Consider the following 19,677-nt stretch of genomic DNA (forward strand, 5'->3'; position numbering starts at 1 on the left):
TGTGTTATTCTTAAAATCTTTATTACGGTTAATCATTCAAAACCCCATGAGAAGATCACATTGACAATACATACATTAATATACATAAAGAACATTAGTACAGCGCCGTAGAAATTGGTCAGGAACTGTAAATGTAGGATATAAATATAACAAAGTATAAAATGATTGTACGAAAATTGGAAGAAAACATTTCTTCATTTTCTAAAATAGATTGTCTCGAAAATGGGTTTCCTCGTGATCATGCAACTTCCATTCCCAGCGCACCTGTAGCGACACGTCTTTCCCATCCAGCCTTCCTCACAGCCGTTCAAGCACTCACCCGTGACAGTATTACAGGGCGATGACTCCTTGCCTATTCGCTTACAATTTTTGCTGCAAATTACAGCACATTTTCCAGTCATCTGGTTACACTCCCTGCAATTTTCAGGACATATTTTGTTGCATCGTGATCCCCAAGACCCCGGATGACAGGATGCGCACTCCCCTGTCATAGCGTCACAGAGCATGCAGTGTCCTCTACAAATCTTCACATTCACTTTTATTACATCCTCTTCATCACATCTTTTACCTTTCCATCCTTTTCTGCACTCACCATAACATTTACCAGAAAAACCGCTACAAGTAAGACCTTTATGTTTTCCACAATTCTTACTACACGGTTTGCAGACGCCCTTATCGGCATAGTACATAGCACTGCACTCCTTGCATTTAGCAATGGGAGACGTTGAACTATCACACGTGAGACAGTTTTGGACGTCACAGACAGGCGGAGGGCAGTGTTTATCGGGACAGAGAGAATCGCATTTGTCACCATATCTTCCACCCTCGCACCCATCCAAACAACGTCCTGTCTTCTGATCACATCGATATGATCCACCCTTACATTTAGAACTACAGGGTTCGCATCCGTGTTTTGATAGAAAATAACCTGGATCACATCCCTTACATATTTTTCCATGCCCATAGAAAGATTCACACCACGTGCAATGAGGAATGTCGCAATATTGGTCACAACCTTCCGTAGCCCGGAAATACTTTGGCTCACACCCTTTCTTACAATTTCCATTCTTTTCGCAAAATTGATTTCCACCAGCGCATTTATGACATGGACAACAAGTTCCCTCCCTTAGGTACCAACCCTCTGCACAATCTGCACATGTAAATCCCCTGCCTGTGGATTCTCGTATTTTCGTACATTTTTTATTTGAACATGAGCAATTTTTCTCTGGTATTTTGAATTCTCCATTACACTCCATACACATGATATCACCTGTGAGGATATCATTGGCACAGGTGGGACACCGCTCTGGGCACTTAATATCACATTTTTCTCCCGCCCATCCTTTTTCACAAAGCATGCACTTGTTTTCTTCAGCACAGCGAAGGCATTTATTCAGACATTTTTTGTCACATTTTGCACCAAACCATCCATTAAGACAGTTGCCCTCACAATAACCTGTCTCCTTCTGGCAGTAACCATCTAAACAGTTGTTACACGCATTCGTGCATATTTGGCCATAAAATCCAGGATTACACTCTAAACAATCTCCACTTGTAACATTACAGAAATCGCAGTTAACGGGACATCTGTTATCGCAATACTCCCCCCACATTGGAGGCTCGCACATTATACAGGAACCATCATTTTGATTACAAACCCGACATTTTTTGGTGCACATCTTTTCACACTTTTCCCCGTATCGTCCGTCATTGCACCCGTATAAGCAATTTCCAAGATTTCGGTCACACATACCTTGTCGGCAATGATCGCAAGTTAACTCGCATCTTTCTCCATATAACCCACTTGCGCAATATTGACATTTGCCCGTTGAGACATCACATCGTTGGCAGCCATCTTCACACAAATTCTGACAAGTGTCGCCCCAGTTATTTGACTTGCAGGCGGTGCATGTTCCGGACACTTTGTCGCACGTATCACATTGTGTGCATTCCTGGTTGCAATCTGCACCAAACCATCCATTCATACAGGTCGTGCATTTACCGTCTGCCATGTCACAGGACATACACGTGTTGGAGCACGTTTTATGACACTTTTCTCCGTAAAAACCATCCAAGCACTTGCCGCACGTGCCCGTCACGTTGTTACATGTCCCTGGTGTGCAGTACATACACCTGACGTCACCTAAAGAGGAAACAGGTGAATGAAAGCAGTGTTGTTGGTTGCTGGGGTGTTTTTTTTTTTTACATTCCACATTCCTACGTGTACAATGGATAACCCATTTGATTCATAAAGGAACACAAATCGATAAACTATAAATGTTAATTATTGGTAAGGATACACGTTTTATTTGACTGAAAAACAGTTTTAGGCGTTAATAGTAAAGGTCTCCCTTAAGGATGAATATCACATCCTCCCAATATTCAAACAGAAGAACGCCATTGATACAGAAATATATTCTGGTTAGCTCAGTGGAAGACATTATGTTGGTAATAACAGAAGAAAAGGCGTTACAATGACAATATGTATCGTATGTTCGAGTCTCAACAGGTTTTTTTTCCCCTTAATCAATTTACACTAAACTTGCAATTTTTCCTACATGAATCATGAGGCAAAATCCAAAGCTTTGCAATACCACAATTCTCAAGTTTTCAATCACGACATTTTTTTTTTACAGGTATGCTATTTCTTCTTACAGTTACATGTAAAAATTCAACTAGCTTTTACTTGTCCTGAATATGCCTTGAGCGAGATAGATGACATTGCTGCATGTTTAGTGTGTGAACGTAATTATTTGGGATCATTAATAATTTAATTTTCCATTTCGACATGTAATGTCTTGTTTCGTGAAAAATTTATGATAATGAGATTATAAATAAGATTTGTGTTCCCATTAAACAAATGTCCATCAGTAATGATATATATCTGTAAATTTAAATAATGAAAGTTGACATGAACAATTGAACAATGTACACACACAACAATAATTATACATCAGGATGGTTTGGTGGTGGTTTTTTTTTATTATTATTATTTTGGTTTGTTTTATTTTAATTCAAGGCTGGCGTAATATATGACATGTGTAATAGAAATGCCGTTGAATATCAAAGTTATCGAGCTATTAGAAATGTATTGAGCAAGTAATGGTACTAAGCTATTTTCATTTTTTCCTGGAATGAACCTAAAAGCGATACAGCAGTTATTTATCAAAATCACGCCTGATGAATCCTGATTTTCAGTGACAGACGTCATAAAAAGACCATGTCCTTTGCTTAATTTTCCAAACGTTTTTCTTTCTAACGTTTTTGTCATCATTTGCAAAGCTTTATTTTAACACTGACGAACGCAATCACCTTTAAGATCTAGAAATGTTTCTCGGGAAACTTTGAGGAACTTTAGATATGTAGATATTAATTAAAGGGTAATATTCCTCTATTACGAAAGATAACTCAAAAAATGATAAGAATATTTCATTTTATTTATACACATACATATACTCTTCGGTATATTTTTGTTTTGTTATGTTTTGTTATTAGATGACTTGTTATATTCAAAATATTTAATCATATCTAGAGAAAAATGATTATCAATAAAAAGAAATGCCATTTCAATGAGTAGAGGAATATTACTTTTTCAGAATGCAGTAATTTACAATTCCATGATTTATTTTTCATTTCTGCGTATCTAATATTTTACTGAATGGGTGCATGTGGGAATTTTGTTTCTGCTAGGAATTGATAAAGTTATGTTAATGCATGAAGTAAATATGTTTGAACGTGACAAAATTGATTTTCCTAATTTGAAAATCAAGTAATGAATCAGGCATAATTTTAGGCTTTAATTACATGGAAGAAACATCCAGATTAATGAGCGGTTTAATTTCTCTTGTCAGATAGGGGCAAACTGTCTTATCATACAAATCGATTCTTGTAATAAAACTACTTTTGTATTACAATAACATCTCAGTACTTCCATGAATAATTTTTTTATCATTAATGCAAAAGTCTAGAAGTGGTTTAACGTAAAAGTGAATTTGTATTTCGTCTGCATGTGCGGTTAATTATGCATGACTTATTTCTCATGCTAGCCAGATTTTAATTTTTTTAATCCCCGCTCCTCTTTTTAATGCAAGGAAGGAAGTCTCATATCCGTTAAGAAAGTATACAACGCAAATATATTTCCCTAATATACAGGTCCCGTGGGGATCCGGGTTAGAATAGGTCCACAGTACCCCTTGCTTGTTGTAAGAGGGGACTAAATGGGGCGATCCTTTGGATGAGACTGCAAAAACCGAGGTCCCGTGTCACAGCAGGTGTGGCACGATAAAGATCCCTCCCTGCTCAAAGGCCGTAAGCGCCGAGCATAGGTCTAGAATTTGCTGCATTTCACCGGCAATGGTGACGTCTCCGTATGAGCGAAAAATTCTCTCGAGAGACGTTCAACAATAAACAACCAGCCAACCTTGATATACAGTCACAGTCTAAACGCTTTATCCCAAATATTTTGCCCACCAATACCTAAGCTTAAATATTGTAAAGATGACAAAGGAAGAATCATAAACATATTATCTTTTCAGAAAACCGCCTTACCTCTCATTCCGTGATGTGAGTGTTTCGCTCCAAACTGTCCATTAGTAATACTAACCAGGCCGGCCAGAGTGATAATTATTGCGATAATTAATTGTGCCGTCATCCTCGTCGTGTCCTTTGTAATGTGAAGTCCTTTCGTATCTACAAAATTTTGATAACCAAACATCGGAACATTTTAACGCATACATAATTAATCAATGACTGTGGTTATCAATTGTATTATAAGCGATAGCATGACTGACACCTTCAGAAATAAATCTGTTTTACGAAGGCATTCACTTGGAAAACTACAAGGTGATCAGAAGAAATAGATGTAATGAAATGTAGAAAGAGATTTGTTTCTCTGACATCGAACTTCCATATTTTGACATGTTCGAACGTATTTGGACGCGGTCATTTCAATTTCTCTCTCTCTCTCTCTTTTTTTTTTTTTTTTTTTGGTAAAGTTTTATTTTATATTTAGTCCATAACACTGCTTGATGTAATCAAAGCTAAAAGAAAGAAAAGGAGTAAAAAACAACTTACGCAAGTCTTTGTCATACAGGAATGACTGGCCAGGTCAACAGACAACAAATAGGTAATACCAATCCATCAACAGACCATGTGATATAGGTTAATATTACATCAACTGTGCTAGAAGTCCTCGTATATGCTATGGTTTACCAGCTTACAAAAACATGGGGTATTTGTACTATTCTTCCATATTCATGATTGTTTCTTTAGCGCACGTACACGCGCAAATTTACCTTCTGAGTCGCAATCTTAAATTCTACATATAAACAGAATTTGCTTGACAGAATATGAAATAGAATCCATATCAAGTCAATTAAGATAGATTTACTGAGTATTATTTGAGTTCTGCTTCTCTAAATGAGTCTTTCTCTAATATGAAAACTTAAATTGTTCTTGCTGTGAAAATATATAATGAATAAAAAACCATTAAAATTCTATTACAACTCTTTATCACAGACAACTTTATCTCCATCTTATACAGCAAAACATACTGCAAGCACTGCTCATATTACAATGGTGCCTTGATGTAGAAATTATGATAAAATAGACATGTATCAACCCAAGATAAATTATTTTCGACGTTGTGTATTCGCCTTTATGAATCTGGGGAAATCGTAAAACAAATTATTGAATATTCCTTGGCATCATAATACACTTTCACGTGATAGAGCCTCGGGTCCATAGAATTCCAAGTCACCGCTATTGTTCATCAATGGCATTCGAACTTCATTTTCCTGCCAAAATCCACAAGTATTGGAATGAGGTCGAGTATTGTTGTTTTCCAAGTTCTGTCGGAAATCGTCTTCATACAGACCGCTACTGCATTCAGAGCTCTGCACGTGATCGGACATGAACATTGGAAAACTATTCCTGAGACATTCACTGCAGTAGTCAGAGTACCCATTACACTTGTCGAACACATTCTTAATCGAGTCAGGCTCGCTCAGCTGTCCGCTGCATTTACGACAACCAGCTACTGTTCTTTGTGGTTTCCTGGAGACACTGTAGTCTTTTTGTAATGATCCTAATCGTTTTGTTCGATGTGATTCATCTTCCGACTCCAAGAAGTACGTGAACTGGTCTCCTTTTCCCTATCAAAGAATTTGATATATTACTATTTGTCATTTATTTACTATACATTCTAACTTTCATGAGGTATTTTAACAGTTGAAAAGTTTGAATAGTCTGTGTGCATATCTTTGTTGAAATAGTTGGTATTTCTTCCATTTTTATAACGTAGATATGCGTTCCTTATATTACCCCCATTACCTTCATGCTGACATATCCCCTCTCTGATAAAGTGTACCCTCCTAACTTATCCAGAATGACCTTGAACTGGCTGCTGCAGTGGATTTTCAAAGCTGTAATAGTATAAACAAGTGTACCAACAAACATATGCGAAATGTATCCTATGCATTCGATGTACGTGTATTATAGAATCCATTGAAAATATGTGTTGTGATAATATACATGCTACATGTGAATAAGTCATCATTTCAATTGTCAATATTCTTATTACCAATTACCGGCCAGAAAACAATTTATTGAAAACAGGAAGAAGGAACGAAGGTATGCAGATATTTACTACGTTTAAATTTTTTTATTTATTTTATACATCTGTATTATTTTCTTTTAGTGTACTGTATTTTACGTAAGGGTTAATGTACGAGTATCGCTCCATTCCTTAAAAGTAATGGACCGAGGCCCCGAAGGGGCCGAGGTCCATTGCTTTTAAGGAATGGAGTGATACGAGTACATTGACCCACTTAAAATCCACTGTAAACATTAATAAAAACTAAATTTTAATTTAATTTTAATCATGTCTTACGTTTTTCATTCTTTTGTTGCATGCATTTATATCTACTTGTATAAAGGTTGACCTACTTTCCGAACTCTCCATTCCTCAAAAATAATGGAGTGTTCGAACAAAAGAATGACGTCATAGGTGGATTTTAATTTGAACCAACTGTTTAACTTGCATTGCGTTTTCACCAGATACATGAAGAAGTCGTTCATGGCTCTAGTTTTCACCAGATAAATGAAGAAGTCGTCCATGGCTCTAGTTTTCACCAGATACATGAAGAAGTCGTTCATGGCTCTAGTTTTCACCAGATACATTAAGAAGTTTATCATGGCTTTAGTTTTTAATAGATACATGAATAAGTCGTTCATGGATCTAGTTTTCACCAGATACATTTCACTAGATACATGAATAAGTCGTTCATGGATCTAGTTTTCATACTTTATGTTACACTTGTTTTCTGGAGCATATTGTGGTGGTGATAATCAGATATAGTAAAACACATTTATAACGAATTCATACATATTCCGAATTTAGTCTCCTATGAGAGGAAAATAAAGAAAATTGTACTTAGTATAAAGAAGTTTAGTTAAAACGAACTGTTTTTGATTGCCCTACCGCCTCGGTGGCCGAGAGGTTAGAGCGTTCGCCCCGCATCCGGAAGGTCGGGGTTCGAAATCCGGCCGCGACAGACCTAAGTCGTTAAAACAGGTAGTGACAGTTCCATCACCAAACGCTCGGCATCAGGTGTGAATGTCACGGGTCCTCGGAGATGACCTTATAAACGGATGGCCCGTGTCACAGTAGGTGTGGCACGCTCATGAACCCTCACTGCTCAATGGCCGTAAGCGCCGAGCATAGGCCTAAATTTAACCACCAGTCTTGGTGACGTCTCCATATGGGTGAAAAATTCTAGAGCGAGACGTTAAGCAAGATACAACCAATCAACAATCGATTGCCCTGAAGGTTTGTTATAATCGTGTTTTATTGTACTATTCTTTTCAAAAACGTATCCCGTGGGGATCCGGGCTAGAATAGGTCCTCAGTACCCCTTGCTTGTTGTAAGAGGCGACTAAATGGGGCGGTCCTTCGGATGAGAACGCAAAAACCGGAGCCCCGTGTCACTGCAACCGTCACAGCAAGTGTGGCACGCTAAAGATCCCTCCCTCCCTGCTCAATGGCCATCAGCGCCGAGCGTAGGCCTAAATTTTGATGCCATTCACCGGCAATGGTAAGGTCTCTATATGAGTGAAATATTCTCGAGAGGGGCGTTAAACAGTATACAATCAATCAATCAAAAACACGCACATTGTATGCTGTTCGAAGGTTTGCAACTTTTAAGATGGTTGGTGTTAAAGTAACAACAACCACCTCGCCAGGTGGCGCGTCATGTTCTATTTTTATTTCTACAGGAAAAGTGGGACGAGGTTCCACCTTATTTTTTACGGGCTAGTGTGGATAAACCTAGAGCCTACGAATGATGCGAAGTTGATCGTTCGGATCTAAAATAGCTATATTTAGCGTATCTCATGTGATTAGGCACATTCCAGAAAATCCCATTGAGATTGAAGCGATTAAGCAGAGCGAGTATATGTAAACATTTACTTAACAGTGAAATACGCAACAAAGAGTGACATATTAATACATTTTATGCATGAATAAATTATACTGAGGTCAAACATGGACGATAATTGCCCGTGTTCATATAGTATTTGATTGATTTAGATATCCAGGGAAAGATAACTCCCATTATTAACGTACTCACAACGTACCGGTGGTATACATTAATACAATGTTTATACATTTCTGAATGATGAGTGAATCTTTATTTTCATCAGAATCTTTTCCATAACACTCACAGACCAGGTCCCCATACTCCTACCAGTGTCAATCTGTGACTGATAGCAGTGCGGTATTTAATTTGATATAGTTTAGAGGAAATTCGAAATGTGGTAGTGACATTTCTTCCTCACTGAATTAGCTGGATTTTTAGCGTTTAAAGAAAAGTGGGGTATGGACTGGGGGGTTAAAAATGCTATTTGCCAAATTTTCAACAGTATTAATTACAAGGCAAGGCAAAAGGGGTCATAAGCTACAGATGATGCAATTTTCACTTGCAAGTTGCACTGCCACTAGTTACACTTAATTAGTGACTTACTTACAGATAAATAAAGTAACTTACAAATATTTTATTTATTTATTTATCTATCATTTCATTTCATTTTTTTTTTTAATATCATGGTTTGTACTTGAAGAGTCATCGCAATAAAGGGACATTAATTATTAGTGTTACAAAAAAATCTGATCATGCAGTTTTTAAATTTCTGAATTTTGAAAAAATAAAAATGAATAAATAATAGATTTTGATACCACTCAGCCCCCCGACTGGCCAGAGAGTTCTGCTTCTGTCAGTTCTGATGCAACTAGCTCAGCCCCCAGACTGGCCAGAGAGTCCACTGTTTCGGTAAATTCTGATAATGATGCAACTCGATCGATCAGCCCCCCTCCTCCCCCCCCCTACCCCCCGACAGCTCTACCAGAAGTTTTCGGAAAAAACTTGCTGATGTTTAATTAATCAGTTTTCCAATTAATTTTACTTTTACTCCTGTTCATCAGTTCATTAGGCTATGGCCCAATCTGATTAAATTTAAGATCGTTGATCCGCTCCGTATTCCTCTTCCTTTCCTGTATCTGTGAAGTCCAGAGGTGAGATATATTCTTTCCAAAACAACTAAGAATGTTCATGGAGCAATTTAGTATTAATTGTTTTCCTTTTATGTTGTATGCCTTATTTCAAGAAATAACTTTCAGGTCACTTTTTAATGTGAAATGGAACATTTTCAATTTTTGACAACCTTACGGTAGGGGTGTTTAAGACACTATACCTCCTTTTCTGTAAGGAAGTGGAGTAAAAGGAATTCAGAATTGGATTCAGCATACTCAAAATTGGTAATTACACCTGATTTTTATTGTTTTTGGGTAATGGTGTTTCAAGAAATAAAGTTGGGTCACTTTTTGATGCGAAATGAAACATTTTCCTTTTTTGGCAACCTGACGGTAGGGGTGTTTAAGACACTATACCTCATTTTCTATAAGAAATTGGAGTAAAAGGAATCCAGATTTGAAATCAACATACTCAAAATTGGTAATTGCACCTGATTTTTATTGTTTTGGGTAATTTTTAAAAAATGGGTGGTGGTTGCTAGTTAAACCCCTTAGTTTCACTACGTTGTAAAGAATGCACAGATGTTTCTTATATTTGTTTCATACAAATTAACTTAGGTAATTATCTATAGTTACAGCTGTATGGCTTTTAATTTAACAATTTAAAATGCATACATGGATGTGTGAAGGGTTTTTTTAAAGCACCGGTTATAAACACTTACATTCTCTGCAGTTTAGATAGACATCTAGTTTGTCATTTTTGCAAATTCTGTACTTGTCAAGATGCGTTTTCGTGTTGTAATATATTTCGATAGTGTGATACTGTATTTACAAGCTTTCATTCACAGAACAGGAAGAAAACTAAAAAGAAATTGATGCATGTAATAAAATACTGGACTACTTTTAATATGACTTTTTAACCGGGTTTCCGCTTGTAGTTTATTTCAAAATGAAGAGTGAACTCAAGTTTGATATAAATAATGACTACGAACACTAAAATAAGGTCTGTGATGAATGTCATCTGGGAGTGCTGTGATATGTCACAAAGAATGAAATATTTGAACTGTCAAATGCTTACGTAATCCATTTGTCTCCATTCGAGATGCGGTGTTCACTGTGTCTCCGAATAACGTGTAACGGGGCATGCGCAAACCCACAACACCTGCTACTACTGGACCTAAAATCAAAGACCTAAATGTCAAAATGCAATCAAATTATAATATCTTTAGATAATTCGGTTGAGGTTATTCAGAACGAAACAAATTCGAAGCATTGGGTTTTTGTATTTCATTTTCAAAGTCTCGAATTTCAAACTTATCTCATCAGTGACCTTTATATTGTACAAATCATGACAAACCTAACTCATAAGCAATATTTATATACCTAACTCATAGGCAATATCTATAAACCTAACTCATAGTCAATATTTATAAACTTAAATCAGAGGCAAGATTTATAAACCTAACTCATAGGCAATATCTATGAACCTAACTCATAGGCAATATTTATATACCTAACTCATAGGCAATATTCATAAACCTAACTCACAGGCAATATCTATAAACCTAACTCATAGGCAATATTTATAAACTTAAATCAGAGGCAAGATTTATAAACCTAACTCATAGGCAATATCTATAAACCTAACTCATAGGCAATATTTATATACCTAACTCAGAGGCAATATTCATAAACCTAACTCATAGGCAATATCTATAAACCTAACTCATAGACAATATTCATAAACCTAACTCATAGGCAATATTTATAAACTTAAATCAGAGGCAAGATTTATAAACCTAACTCATAGGCAATATCTATGAACCTAACTCATAGGCAATATTTATATACCTAACTCATAGGCAATATTCATAAACCTAACTCACAGGCAATATCTATAAACCTAACTCATAGGCAATATTTATAAACTTAAATCAGAGGCAAGATTTATAAACCTAACTCATAGGCAATATCTATAAACCTAACTCATAGGCAATATTTATATACCTAACTCAGAGGCAATATTCATAAACCTAACTCATAGGCAATATCTATAAACCTAACTCATAGACAATATTCATAAACCTAACTCATAGGCAATATTTATAAACTTAAATCAGAGGCAAGATTTATAAACCTAACTCATAGGCAATATCTATGAACCTAACTCATAGGCAATATTTATATACCTAACTCATAGGCAATATTCATAAACCTAACTCACAGGCAATATCTATAAACCTAACTCATAGGCAATATTTATAAACTTAAATCAGAGGCAAGATTTATAAACCTAACTCATAGGCAATATCTATGAACCTAACTGAGAGTCAATATTTATAAACCTAACTCATAGAAAATATTTATAAACCTAACTCATACGCAATATCTATAAATCTAACTCATAGGCAATATTTATAAATCTAATTCATAGACAATATTCATAAACTTAATTCATAGGCAATATTTATAATCCTAACTCATAGGCAATATCTATAAACCTAACTCAGAGGCAAGATTTATAAATCTAATTCATAAACTTAAATCAGAGGCAAGATTTATAAACCTAACTCAGAGGCGATATTTATAAATCTAATCATAGACAATATTTATAAACCTAATTCATAGACAATATTTATAAACCTAATTCATAGGCAATATTTATAAACCTAATTCATAGTCAATATCTATAAACCTAATTCATAGGCAATATTTATAAACCTAATTCATAGGCAATATTTATAAACCTAACTCATAGTCAATATCTATAAACCTAACTCATAGGCAATATTTATATACCTAACTCATAGGCAATATTCATAAACCTAACTCATAGGCAATATTCATAAACTTAACTCATAGGCAATATTTATAAATCTAATCATAGACAATATTTATAAACCTAATTCATAGGCAATATTTATAAACCTAATTCAAAGTCAATATCTATAAACCTAATTCATAGGCAATATTTATAAACCTAATTCATAGGCAATATTCATAAACCTAACTCATAGTCAATATTTATAAACCAAACTCATAGGCAATATCTATAAACCTAACTCAGAGGCAAGATTTATAAACATAACTCATAGGCAATATTTATAAACCTAACTCAGAGGCAATATTTATAAACATAACTCATAGTCAATATTTATAAACCTAACTCATAGGCAATATTTATAAACCTAACTCATAGGCAATATTTCTCATATATGAGCTGTCTGATGTTGTGTCTCGGACATCAGTTTCAAATCCCAATTCCCAAAGACCTTGACCTTGTCCGTACACCACTGGAAAAATGTCTTGTGGCGCATCCTTAACTAAGATGCCATGTACAACTGGAGCTTTTATGATTGTTATGGAGGATACAGCACTCAGATGAACAGGGAGATGTCGATCCGGCAAAAGTTGAAAGTTAGAATATTAAAGGATTTTCGTGCTAAAGAAAATATGATGGGTAAATAATTAATGTTTAACTTATTGTGTTGTAAGAAATACTTCTGCTTACAGACTTTCTTTAGGAAAGTCGTGAACACTTTAAAGCAATAGGTTAGATTTGTAGATACAAATGTTCTTTACTGGTGAAATCAGTTGGAATGTCAAGGAATTTCTGTTTAATTTTAACTACTAAATACAATACATGTATTCTAATCAAAAATTTAACCTTACGATGACACAACTATCTTGTTTTAATTATATGAATATGTCTATTTACCCGAATGCGTACCCTTATGAACACATTTACTCAGCATATACCGTATAGTGGTTTTTTTTCGCGAGTGTAAAATTTAACGATTTTCTACATCATATGTAAACAAATAATTTTTGCGAAATGTAATTTGGGGGCATGGAGTGCCAAACATAAAAAAGAATGATAGGCAGTGTAGTCACTGTTAATTATTTTATACAATCGTCTGAAAAATAAATCCAGTATTTTATTTACCTCCCAAGCTGAGGATGCCGTTATGCAGAGTTATCTTTCTTGCCAAAATACGTATTATGATTGCAGATACATTTGGGTGCTTTAATTAGATAATAAATATTTTGTGGCACGAAACCTAACCGCTAAAATAAGTCAAAATTATCACCCCGCAGAATAAACTGCTATACGGAACGTAAAATATCAATGTATACCAAAATGAATACTTGTATATTAAATATACCTGAACGTATACCACTATGAATACATTTACATCCATATACATGAATGTACACCAATATGATTATATTAAATATACCTGAATGTATACCAATATATCTATTTACCTAAATGTATACCAATAGGATTTATATTTATTTACCTCAATGTATACCAATATGAATATATTTATATACCTCAATGCATATCAGTGTGTGTATATATATATACCTCAATGTATACCAATAGGAATATATTTATATACCTCAATGTATACCAATATACAAATTTGTATATACCTCAATGTATATCAATATATATATATATACCTGAATGTATGCCAATACGTAATTTTAGCGTATCGTTTGGCCTGTGTTTGATTTTAAAAGATAATATGGCGGACAACAGTTTGAGTGACATGGAAGCAATCTCCCCTGCGTGGTTGTCGTCGTTACGAATCGGAAGTCCACTGACAACCAAGTAGGCGTCACCGATAGTCTCCACCTTGTATACGTCATAATGGGCAATGATGGAGTCGAAACACGTGTACAGTTCATTCAGCATGTCGATCACCTATAAGTATACAGATGCAATTTTATTTATTTAAATAACTTACTGAATGCCGTATTTCATTCAAAATATTAATCTTTAATACTGACGTCATTTTATAAGCATATTTGGAAACAGCTTGATATTACTTAGCAATTTTATTCAAAGTTTAAATGGCCAAAGTACATGACATTGATTTAAATCGCAAAATAATTGCATGTTGTCATTAGTACAAGTGACATGTCATATAAATCCATTGTATCGCAATATGGTGAAAAAGGCCCACGTGTAGTCATCTGTACACTTTCACTCAATTAAAACCTCTTGTTATATTTGCTCAAAATTGAATGAACGTGGACCTAGAGTCATCGATTGACGAACACCAATACAAGCATACTATACTAGCCTGCATGGGCGTGCTCTCTGCCGACAAAGCGGTAAAGCCCACGATGTCGCTGAAGTACATCGTCACACAATCGTAGCTCTCCGGATTCACGTATTGGCCTCTCTTCAGTTTATTGGCAATTGGTCTGAAATCCATGTAAAATCATGTTCATTCTTATCACTTTTCTTCATTAATTAATATAAGAATGCATTAACTTTTGGGTTTATGAATATGTACATATGTGATGATTTCACAAATAGGATATTACCAGGCTTTAATTTCAATTTTACTAGAAGTGTGTGTGATCAATCAGGAAATACTGGTTTTCATTCGACAAACACATTTACTGTCATAGTAACATATTTATATTTGTGATAATCAATCATTGTAAGGAACGACATTTCTATGAATAAATTATATTTAGTGCAATAATAGTAGATCACGACTGACAGACGTCAATTTAAGCAATCAATTACAAATATCTTGATCATGACTTCGGTAAAACATGCATGGTAGCATCCATTTTCTATCACGTGAGTGTCACCTTGGTAACATTCTGTACAAGAGATTTTCAGTCATCTGTTTTTCTTCCGACAGCTGCTCAGTTCGCTCAGCAACCAGAGCTTCGAGATTGTTTGCATACTTCTCCATGATGGCCAGCATGTTATCAAATATATTTGGTTTCCTAGAAAGGTATCACATTGAAAATTGATGATTAGTGCTGTTTAATTTGGATTATATCAGGAATGACTTGAGATCAGAGATTTGCCAACATGTTTAGTTATTGCGGGTACATTACCATAGAGAGTACAATATGATAGTCTCTTGAACTTGTTTTTATTTTACAAAAATAATAAAAACAACCTGAAAGTGTTCTATGAATAACTATAGGAAGCAACTGGAATCGGCACTTTTGAAAAGAAATATGTCAATGTATTCATTCTTTCCTTTAACACCACTTCCGGGCAAGGGAAAGAAATGTTATGTACATGTTCATTGTTTTATCTATATTATGTATAATTACTGTATCTTACACTTTATTTACAATGCTGAAAAGATCGTGTTACATCGCATTCCTGTATGTTGTCGATATCATCGTTGACGTTACAATTAAAAGGTGAAGATAAGGAAAGTGAACAATCACCAAATTCCCATAAAGAGTACAACATTAATCCCAGGACAAACACGGACCCCTGGCCCTGTTGACCGGTCACACCCACCATGAGCCCTAGATCTTGATCAGGTAAACGGAGTAATCCGTAGTAAAATTCAGTGTATAATGAAGATGATGCAGACTCGATTTTGTTAACATTCCGATGCTGACGATATCGGCGTCGTTCACAATGTCAACATCGCGATGTTGAACATATCATGTCAACATCGTTCCTGCTGCTTTGTTGACATAGCTCAAATTACCGACATTGGATTGTTGACACTATCGAGCGAACATGCTCACGTGATTCCTTCTGTCCTAACTTCCACGTCTTAAAAGTAACCTTTATCATAGATTTAGATAATAACTACTGATCAATAAGAGTAAATATCTTAGCCAAGGTAAAAGGGATAGAGCTGTGAAGCTAAACAGAGTACAGTATATTGTTGGAGAAGGGTTAAAACGGCTAGAGTCCTCAGCCCAGCCGATGAGTAAGAGCTAGATTTGTTGGCTTTGAGGTGTAGTTTTAGGCGGACTACGGGGGTTCTCATTTATAGCAGGGTAAACAGATTAGTGTCGTCGGTCTAGAATAGATGCAAGAGTTAGAGTTACTATTTTATCATCAGGTGGGTACGAGATATAAGGTTGTCCGTATACACAGGGTATAAGATGTGGGACTGACTGTCTACAGAAGATGTAAACAAGATGTCGAGTCGACATTGAGGATATCGCGATGTTGACGGTGTCATCGATGCAAGGTCCTGATAATGTCTATAATGTAAACATAATACTGTGCCAGTAATATAGATATGTTAATGATAGTGAGAGATGGCGAAGGTAAGGACTATGTGATTAATGTAACCATGGTAACAAGTACAATGTCGACATTGCCAAATTCGTTCTTTTAAACTGGACACAAATGTCATTGTCCTATACATCCTCGCCTAGTTTTACAGTTCAATAATTTCAAGAAAGTATAATTAACTCAATATCAAAATGCTGTGAAATCAATTTGGTTACAATCTAACATCGATGCACTCCATTCCCGGCCCATTCTTTCCCCATGAAGACATAATTTGAAAATGACTTAAGGCACTACTCAATATTTCATTCACTCATGGTCCAAAGAAAGAATTCTAACTTTGCTTTGAATGTTTTTGTTATGTGTTTTATGGTAAACTTCATACATATTATATGTACATTGTGGTTCAATCCTGACTCTGGTAACCATATCTTGAACAAACGTGAATGTAAATATTTAAGATAAAAACCTTTTTTCATACATTATTCTAGCCAACAAGCTCTGAGGGTAATATTGGAATAATTCTGATTCATTTCTAAAATCTGATAATTTTCCTATTTTCTTTCCATTAATTCCAGTAAATAATAGTCAAATGAAAGTCCCAATGCTTACGGCGGCCAGAGAAGATTTGTCTTTAAAATAGACTTAATATTTCAAAGGAGAAACAAAAATAAATATAATAGACGAAGAACGATACCAACGTAAAGCTGGATGACAAACAGGTTTTTGATCTGAGACTTTTGCTGGAGTTTTTTGGCAGCTTGAACTGAAGAAATTAATTTACAGATTTAAAGATTAGTTTTATAGTCATCGAGAAGGGAAATGAATAGAAACAACCCATTTCTTCTACTTTTCTAGAAATTACGCAATAAACATACAGTTTCAAATGGAGTGTTTAAAAGCTCTGAATATTTTCTGCATGAATCCTAGTTTGAATCACATAGTTTCTCCCTTATGTCAATAAAACATGTATCTATGGTCTTACAAGCCCTGTTGCATCGGCTTTAGGCGGTATCTGATGTATTTGAAATCTGGTCTGAAGTCCGGGGTTTCATGCCAGCATTCCGCAATACACTGTTTAATAAAGTCTTCACAGGATAGTCGGCTAAGATCAGGACGGAATGGGACGTCATCCACATCACAGCTCACTCGATGGACGATTTCTGCAAGGATAAGGGATCGAAACTAGTATCATGGTAATTTCATGTCACCGCGGAATTCCTTACTTTTTGTCGGTCTTTGTCTCTTGAGAACAGACGTTTGTCTACTGATGCGTGGAGAAAAACAGTATTACTTTTTGAATTCGTAAAATATTGCGAAATCCGGCTGAGCTGAGTTTAAGAAAGTGAAACAAAATTAACTCGTTAGTGTCTCGTTATTAACGAGTTAGTTATCTTCTTAAAACGAGCAAATTATCTCGTTAACACGAGAAAACTAACACCTTATAACGAAATAATAGATAATTAACTCATTCTAACGTACGGAAACGTTTCAGGGCCTTCTCTGATTAGTTCTAAAATAAGTCGAAGAAATGGCATATTTGCATGTACAGGTACTTAAATAAATAAAACAATGACCAGTAAAAGAAACTGAACAATATTTTCTTAATTGACTTGCAATTCTCAACAACTTGCCAAGACAACTTAATCAATTGTATTAATATCGACAAATTTATGTCATCTTATTATCAATTTTGTTTCTATGAATAAATTGGCGTTGAAAAAAAATCATCAATATATATTCATACACAGAAAATCTAAGATGTGACTGAAATCGTTTGTAAGTTTATACATTCGTCAATATTTTGATAAATGGTCTTTCTTACTTTCCGTGATATTGTAACAGCAGAAATAAAACCAAGCTGCTATGGACTTGGACAGCCCGCAACCAAGCTGCTATGGACTTGGACAGCCCGCATTTCCATTTAGAAAAAAAATTGAATTCATATATGAATTCAAATGAAGTACACTAAGTAATAATTTTCTGAACCAGACAGTATCTGTTAGCTACCTGGTATTGACTGTAAGGTTTATCGGTGGACTGGCATTGAGTAGTATAATACACATGTACATGCGCAGTATATGTATATTCTCGATAGAATGTGCGTCTAATCTTGCTGATTTCGTGCAGAAATATCGATTTAGCCATAACATTTTGACTCACCATTGTTGCACAAAGTAACTGGTCATTAATCTTTAAAAAAGATTGAATGAAAATCACATTGCTTCCTGACAAGGAAAACACCGTCTTATATTCATTTGTTTGGAGAAAGAAATGGTCACTTTCTCAACATCATCGACTTACATAATAGTCTTCGTAAAATAATCGTCTATAAGTTAAAAATTTATCTTCTCACATAAATCACCAGACCGTGAATATTCTCCCTCGGTGGAATTTTACAATCCCACACTCGATATAATCATTGAATGAAAATGTGAAGATAACGAACAGTGATCAATCTCACAATTCCTATAAGCAATACAAAATAGATAGTTGGGCAAACACGGATCCCTGGATATACCAGAGGTGGAATCGGGTGTCTAGGAGGAGTAAGCATCCCCTGTTGACCGATTACACCCGCCGTAGGCCCTTTATCTTAATCAGATAAACGGGGCAATCTGTAGTCAAAATCAGTGACAATGACAATATCTTTATTCTCTTAAACTGATTTACAGTGTAGAGAAATAAACAAAGTGGACGTAATATAGATATACATGCACGTCGTGTGTAAAGAACGGTCTAACAATTAATATGAAACACGTCAGACAACATTTGACCCAATGACATGTTGTATTGGCAAAAAAGATCGTTATAACGATCATAGAATTTGCGAAATGCCGACTTTAAACGAGACTGTTGAAACCCCTTAACATACTTCCTACTTGGCGATTTGAATAATTTCCAATCATTATGTTGAGTTGGTCCTTTTCTACGGAAACATTGAAGTACCTCCTCGTGTTCTCTAAACATCAACATGTCGATATTAAGAAGTCAATATGTCGCTGGTTTTAACAATTAAACGACTTTTTAACTCAATAAGTCTCCATTTCTATGCACTGAATGGCATATTTTTCTTGACTTGGTTGTAGATAAATCAATGTGATGACCTGTTAATTCACAG

At 35.3% G+C, this 19,677-nt stretch overlaps 2 protein-coding genes across 3 annotated transcripts in view; both read right to left on the reverse strand.

Moving 5' to 3' along the window:
- On the reverse strand, positions 1–4,977 carry LOC125671595 (multiple epidermal growth factor-like domains protein 6). Its single transcript, XM_048907420.2, has 2 exons — positions 4,549–4,977; positions 1–2,143 (listed from the first exon to the last, which is right to left on the reverse strand). The coding sequence occupies exons 1-2, from the start codon at positions 4,712–4,714 to the stop codon at positions 195–197; spliced, it is 2,115 nt and encodes a 704-aa protein (XP_048763377.1). The 5' UTR covers positions 4,715–4,977; the 3' UTR covers positions 1–194.
- Positions 4,978–5,493: 516 nt separating this feature from the next.
- The window catches only part of LOC125671588 (guanylate cyclase 32E-like), a 66,655-nt gene continuing 52,471 nt past the window's right edge, over positions 5,494–19,677 (reverse strand). For both annotated transcript variants that reach the window (XM_048907401.2, XM_048907399.2), the window contains 7 exons: positions 17,542–17,719; positions 15,146–15,286; positions 14,623–14,746; positions 13,997–14,240; positions 10,605–10,703; positions 6,331–6,422; positions 5,494–6,152 (listed from right to left, as the gene is read on the reverse strand). In XM_048907401.2, the coding sequence (XP_048763358.1) occupies positions 5,706–6,152; positions 6,331–6,422; positions 10,605–10,703; positions 13,997–14,240; positions 14,623–14,746; positions 15,146–15,286; positions 17,542–17,719 (1,325 nt within the window). In that variant the 3' untranslated portion in view covers positions 5,494–5,705. The remainder of the gene's footprint in view (positions 6,153–6,330; positions 6,423–10,604; positions 10,704–13,996; positions 14,241–14,622; positions 14,747–15,145; positions 15,287–17,541; positions 17,720–19,677) is intronic.

Source organism: Ostrea edulis, chromosome 4 (assembly GCF_947568905.1).
Source record: "Ostrea edulis chromosome 4, xbOstEdul1.1, whole genome shotgun sequence".
Classification (NCBI taxonomy): domain Eukaryota; kingdom Metazoa; phylum Mollusca; class Bivalvia; order Ostreida; family Ostreidae; genus Ostrea; species Ostrea edulis.